Source organism: Neovison vison, chromosome 13, assembly GCF_020171115.1.
Source record: "Neovison vison isolate M4711 chromosome 13, ASM_NN_V1, whole genome shotgun sequence".
NCBI lineage: Eukaryota > Metazoa > Chordata > Mammalia > Carnivora > Mustelidae > Neogale > Neogale vison.
This window is the reverse complement of record NC_058103.1, coordinates 9,753,551-9,759,974: the sequence shown is the minus strand read 5'-3', so window position 1 is coordinate 9,759,974 and position 6,424 is coordinate 9,753,551. Positions and strand designations below refer to the sequence as shown.

The 6,424-nt window shown below is 52.8% G+C and overlaps 1 protein-coding gene across 3 annotated transcripts in view; it reads right to left on the bottom strand.

Annotated features, from left to right (window-relative positions):
* Positions 1-790: 790 nt before the first annotated feature.
* CLMN (calmin) overlaps positions 791-6,424 on the bottom strand; it is a 105,949-nt gene continuing 100,315 nt past the window's right edge. Inside the window, exons 11-14 of one of the 3 annotated variants that reach the window (XM_044229752.1) lie at positions 3,639-3,699; positions 2,972-3,042; positions 2,476-2,572; positions 791-1,006 (exon numbers count right to left, since the gene is read on the bottom strand). In XM_044229752.1, coding sequence (XP_044085687.1) covers positions 842-1,006; positions 2,476-2,572; positions 2,972-3,042; positions 3,639-3,699 — 394 coding nt within the window. In that variant the 3' untranslated portion in view covers positions 791-841. Of the gene's footprint in view, positions 1,011-1,518; positions 2,272-2,475; positions 2,573-2,971; positions 3,043-3,638; positions 3,700-6,424 lie in introns of those variants that run through there. The other 2 variants (XM_044229753.1, XM_044229754.1) reach the window with 2 other exon arrangements.

The following is a 6,424-nucleotide window of genomic DNA, read 5'->3' as shown; positions in this document are numbered from 1 at the left end:
ACGAAGGCTGTCCGTGCTGACGCCCCAGCTCCAACGTCAGCCGCAACTTGTCCTGAGCCCAGCCATTCCTGCACTCCTCCTCCGAGAGTCTCCCCTGGCTAAGACATCATTTGAAAGGAGGTTTCCATGGGTGGAAAACATTTGAAAATCACAGCTTTAACCTCAATCCAATCAATGCCAAATTGAACATCCACCCTCTCCTCCCCTGCTCCCTCCAAAAATATTAGGGGGACAGAGTGCACCCTAGCTCCCTACACAACCCCCACTTTCCTCCTTGGGTTTGCTGTTCCAGAAGACAGCAGCTTTGTGCTGCTCGGATATAACCAACAGCCAGGCCACAACAAGTGCACGGACACCCAGCACTTTCACTCAAACCCCCCTCTGGGAGGAATATGGGGCAGTTTTCTTCCCCATGGAGGCCCCCCATGGGGCATCCCCCCAGCTATTCCTGTCAGGAGGATGTCCTCTGTAGAGTCAGGTCACTCGAGTCCATCTGGACCTTAAACACCTGAATGGGGGATGGGCTACGGCCCAGCTTATGGCTAAATAGGAGCAAGGACGCTTCCTACCTGACAAAGCAGGCACGCAGGATCAAACGCCACCTGACGCTCTAGTCTGACACACACCTGCACGTCGAGGACACAGCCAGGGAGCAAAGCACGCTCAGCACATAACAGGACAGAAAGGAAACCGGGGAGAAGCAGGGAGAGGGGGGCTGTTTCCCTGCGGCCCTCTACCGTCTGCACAGGTGCCCCCCTCCAGCCCCGAATAACAGTGAAGGAGGAAGAGCTCCCGCCCCCTGCTCAGGGGCCTGTGGATTTTTATTATGCAGACACGCGCATCAGAGTCTGTTGACGTCCAGCTGTGGGAACAGCAGCAGGCAGTAAACCAGGAGCCAGAGGAAGAGAATAAAATACATCATATCCGGCTGCTGGACAAACTGTGTCAGAGAGTCGCTCTGGGGGCTCTGGCTCTCTAGCAATGTGGCTTCGCCAGAGTTGCTGGCCTTCCTGCAGGACGGAAGACACAGGCAAGGCAGTTACACTCGGGTCCCGGGTTGGAGGACTCCCCCGCCCTGCCTCCCCGGCCTGTAACCTTACTGCCCAACGGGAGAGCCCAGGGCTTCCCAGCCAGCCGGTCAAGGGGCCCCTCGGGACAGGTGCCGACCCAAGAGGAGGGCCGGGGTCCCGGGAGAGCGCTGTGTTTTTGCGCAGGCTCAGTTCATCCGCACAACCCTAGGAGGGCTGGGCCATCAGCCCCATTCTGCAGATGGGCATGCCGAGACTCACGGGGGGTCCGTGGCTGGCTTGCTCAAGGCCACATAATGACTAAACCCTCCCACCCCCCTCATCCAGGACACCTTCCTTTATGCCACGGTGTCCTTAACGCAGAGCTGGACACTGACGGCACTCTGCCATCTGTCACTAACAGAGGGGACGTCATAAGTCATCTAAAGGAATAGAGTGCCCTGATTACAGATCATTTAAAAACAGCCATCGGAGACACAGGCACGCCCCGCCCCCCACCGCCCGGCTTTTGATCTTGGCTTTGGAACAGAACCTTGACGATAATGACTAGACTTGACTTTGGTCTGACTAGTCTTTCTTCTTTTGTGTTTCAGAGGGTGTCCAAGTGATGTTTCACTTTGGCTTGGTGGATAAAACCTACGAGGGTGAGGTGGTAACCAACCACAGCTCCCAGTTCCGGCCAAGGAAAGGGCTGGGGGCATCCTCTGACTGGAAGGGGGTTGGGGGCTTCTGCTTAAACCTGCATTTATGGAAAACTCAAGTGTGAGCTTCTTAGGGTCATCTGGGGCGGGCAGTGGAGATGATGAGGAGGGAAAACCACCTCATCCCTGATCCGTGTCCTGATGCAGAGTCGAGGCCAACAAGGGGTTAAACCATGGCCTTTGGGTCTAGGGACTCATTCACATATGACAACGGACAGAAATTTTCTTTCTTAAAACTTAAAAAAAGATTTAAACTCTATTTATTACAAAGGTAATAAATGCTCCAAAACATTTGGAAAGCATGACTGCATTTCTTTACCTTCTAGTTTAAATTGTCAAAGTCTCTATCTCCTGAAAGTGAGAAGCACTACTTTCCTAAGGAGTCTGTCGTGCCTGGTGGACAACATGAATTAATATTTCCATTTTATGGCAGAGGAGGGAAACAGGTCTTGCCTCTGGCCAGAGAGACAGGCTTCTAAAGGTCACACTCACGGGTGTTGGGCGATATTCAGAGAGGCTTTTCCACTCCAATAATCTAAGTCCTTCCAAGCCAACCGAAATCCGTGGCAAATATTTAAAAAAAAAAAAAAATCAAGACAATTAAGTGATTCGGTAACTTTAACAGGGATAGGGGGATCTCCAGATTGCCCGAGTTTGGGGGATTTCTCTGGGCTCCTGTGTTCTACACGGGCTGTGATTCAGCAAGATCTGACTAGGTCATCTAGTTCTCGAACAGCAAGAAATACTTTCATAGACATCCTGGCATGTTTGTACTCCCTCTTCATGTCTGCTCTGATGCCATAAAACTGTAAAATCAGCTCAGTGAGCTTCTGAGTATTGTACCTGCAGTGGCGACACAGAATGAACACGGGGTCAGGGGCGACCAGGTGGAGACCACACCCAGCATCACATCTCTCCTGCCCCGCTCTACCCCTCCCCTGCTGCACGGTATAAATGCAGCTATAGGCTCATGACCCTGATCCGGCTTCAAACGGAAGCATTATCTGAACCCTGCCCCGCCCCCCGGTGTCCATCAATTTCCACTCTCCCTCCTGCTTATATCCAGTTTCCATTCATTTGCTTTGCACCAGGTATCTCCTCGCACGAGCTCAGGCGATGACTATGGCCATCGACCAACGAGAGGTGGAGAAGAGCCACCCCACAAGGCAGACTGCATCATGGAAAAAGAAAAAAATATATATATCTATAGACCCCACAAAACTTGCGAGGAAAGCCACCAACCTGGTTAACGTTCGGTTTCTTCTGTCATCCAGATCTGCTGCGTTCCTCAACTGAACATAGCTAACATGATCCTACAGTGAAATTTATAAACAAAACCCCCGCAACCCAATTAGTAAAGATGAAATCTCTGAAACAGAAAATAAAATGATTTTAAATATACAAAGCCGAGCATGCAGCGCTGTTCTCAACATTGCAAACATTCAGTTCCCAAATCAAGTTGCTAACTGACGTTCTACAGCATTCTATCCTCTCCCCCAACCCCCGCCTAGTGAATCGGAGAGGCACCCCCCCCCCACTCGAGTCGGACCACAGTGCTCTGGGTCCCAAAACAGCCCGTGCTGAGTCGCTGCCTCAAAGTGTCGCACGGATATCTCCGAGGGTGGGCTTTCTGGGCGTGGGCACCAGGGTAGGATTGGGGGTCTTGGGTGCACAAAGAGGCCTTCGGGCTTTACCATCATTTTTTACCACTTTATTTAGTCACACCCCCTACTGCCCACACTGGACATCCCACTGGACTACGCTTAACCACAAGGTTTGAACTTGCTTCTCTTCTATCCAAAAGTCTATCTGTTGCACATCAGTGATTTCAAACCTCTGGGCTGAGGAGGAAGGATGGAAATGAACTGATTAGCAGGGCTCGTGCAGAAGAAGAAATTCACATACTAACCGATTCCAAAGACCTGTTAGTATGTCGTCGAATGTAAATGCTGGAGTCACTGTGACTAGTCCTGAAAAACAAACACACGTTTTGAATTGGTTGCCACCAAGGGCTCTTCGCGGCTCAGCTGTCCGGTCACCCCCATCCCGAGTCCTCCACCTGCGGATTTAAGGCAAGCTAGGATTTCGGACCCAGCAACGGAAATCTTATCCAATATGTTGGGTTGGGGTGTGCTTACAAATAATGGGATGGGTATTAGAGACACACTGTGGCCTCATCTACAGGAAAAAAAAAACAAAACAAAAATAACAGTGAGAAAGAATTTTAAATAGAAAGCAGACCACATATTTTTCAAAGTCCCAGGATTTCAGGGAAGGAAGGGAGGTCCTTCTCCAAACAGCCCAAAACCTGGGAATTGCTGGAGGTCCTCTGCTAATATCAGATCCAGGCTGAGACTGGCCATCCAGACTCCCTTTCTAGTGCTCCCTTCTGGGCAGAGCGCTGCTGTCTGACTGTCCAGCTCTGGGGTGTGCCACCTCTTTTCCTTTCATGCCCGAGGATGCTCATTTTCTGACCGTATCTTTGAGGCTGATGTATGTCTGATCATCTACTAGAGCTGATTCACACGGGGCTGAGGCAAAAGATACCCAGCCAAGCAGCCTGGGCTCCTGATTAATTGGCCATCTTAGTCACATACGGTGACTGTTTTCCTCATCTGTAAAATGGGTCATCATTCCTTCCCCAACTACTTCATGGAGCTGCAGTGCTGGTGGTAAGAACAGTGTACTCCAGGTCCCAAGGGCCCCGTCTTGCCGCTCAACAGAACTAGGGGTTGGGTGTCAGAGAGAGCCACCTCAGTTTCCTTAAGGCAAACCTCCCACGTGGCATCTGGGGCTCCAAGAAAAAGGCATCTGACCCAAGAGTTTATTTCCTGGGAATTCATACCTGGCAGCCTTGGTAATCCTGCCCGCTGCCATCCCAAAGCTTCAACAACCTCTTCCCCTGCCTTGGCATGTTTCCAGCTAATAGGTATTGAGTACCTACTATGTGCCAGGCGCTGGGTGTGGCCCCGGGAAACTTCAGTCCTTGTCCTCAATGCAAAGCCTGTGCTAGTTCCCCCAGCCAGTATCACAGCACAGGAACGAGACAAAATGTATCACGAAAATGTATCACAAAATGACAGCCTCAGGTGTCAGGGACCCAGCACTGTTCACTTCACGGGAGTGCCCAGAGACGAAGGGAAGCCCGACCTGCTCATAGTATTTTCTAGTAAAAAAAGCACATCTGCTTCAGGAAGGGCCCCTGTCCTCCCGCCCTCTCTTTTTCCGCCTGTTTTCCTACAGGTGGTTTTTGTGTTCTAGGACTGTCAGGCTTCCCTCCTGAACCTCATTCTTTCGCCAGACATTATCAAGAGCCTACTGTGTGCCAGGCACTGGGCTTGGTGCTGAGCCCACCCACCACAGCCTGAGAGAGCGATCTGACCCATTCATCATCCACCCGAAGGAGAGTTCTTATTAGAGGCTGGCTGTGAGCCAGGCGTGGCGCTAAGGGCCAGGACTGCTGTGCGCCCTCCCTGCCTCCGGGGAGCTGCTTCCCCGTCTCAGGGAACAGCAGATGATAAACAGAGCCTTACACAAACGACAGGAGAAAGGACTGTTTTGAGAGATGCTGTGAAGAAAGAGAGTAGGATTGTGAGAACAGATGAAGGGGGATTAAAAAGAGCCCAGAGCAATCCAAGAAGGCTACCTGGAGGAAGTGGGAGTGGAGCTGAAACCCAGGGAAGGAAGTCAGGGAACGTGCAGGGGACAGAAGGGGTCCTCAAAGGCAAAGGAGCTTGGGGGGCATTCAATGATCTCAACGAAGGCCAAAGGGCTTGGCAGGCTGGGGAGGAAGGCAGAGGTGACCCAGAGAAGACACGGATGAGCCTGGACAGACAGGTCCTCCAGAGGTCCCACAGGTTCTGGGACAATGGGCCTTTCTGCCTAGACCAATGGGAAGCGCCAGGGGGGACCAAGTCAAGGTACAGTCAGGAAAACAGGCTGTCTGGCAGGGAAGGTGCCCGGGGCTCAGTCCCCTGCAGGATAGCTTTAGGCCAGGCACTGACTTTTTTGAGCTCATTTTCTCAGTTGTCAAAGGGGGCGGTGGCCCCCTCTGCATTGCAGGGGGCAGGAGAGATGACGTGGTGCACGGGAGGGGCTCCAGGGTTCCTCACTCATTGCTTCCAAGGAGCGCACCTCTGCCCATCTGCTGAACGGCTGCCAAGAGCGGACCGCAGCTAGAATGCAAGGCCGTACCGACAGCTTTGCCCGGGGTGGGATAGGAGGGGTGATGCCACCCGCTCCAAGCAGATCCGTCAGATCTTTGCCGGGAAAAGCCAACTGGGCCTCCTTCCCGCTTTGTCTCCTCTTCCCTGGGACGTGTTTTGTGGGCATGGCTGGATGCAGCTGGTGTCCAAGATGCTCAATCCCCACAAGGCTCCCCCTGCTCCTTCTGACCCCCTCGCATCCAGCTAACATGTCCTGTGTGCCTGCTACCGGCTCGGGCTGTCTCCTCCACTCGGGATGCCTTCTCTCCTCACCCCCAAATCCAGACCCTGCTATCCCTCCGTGCTGAGCTCAAAGAACATTGCACACTTTCCCTCCCGCTTGCCCGAGCCCCTGGGGGCTGGGGCCGTGCCCGCGTCACCACTGCGGCTGACCTCTTCCCGGAGTGACTGGTCAAGGAGCACTACCAGCTGCCTGCTTAGTTCTCCCGAACTAGATGACTAGTGGCCCCTCCCTGAGCTGGGGTGACGA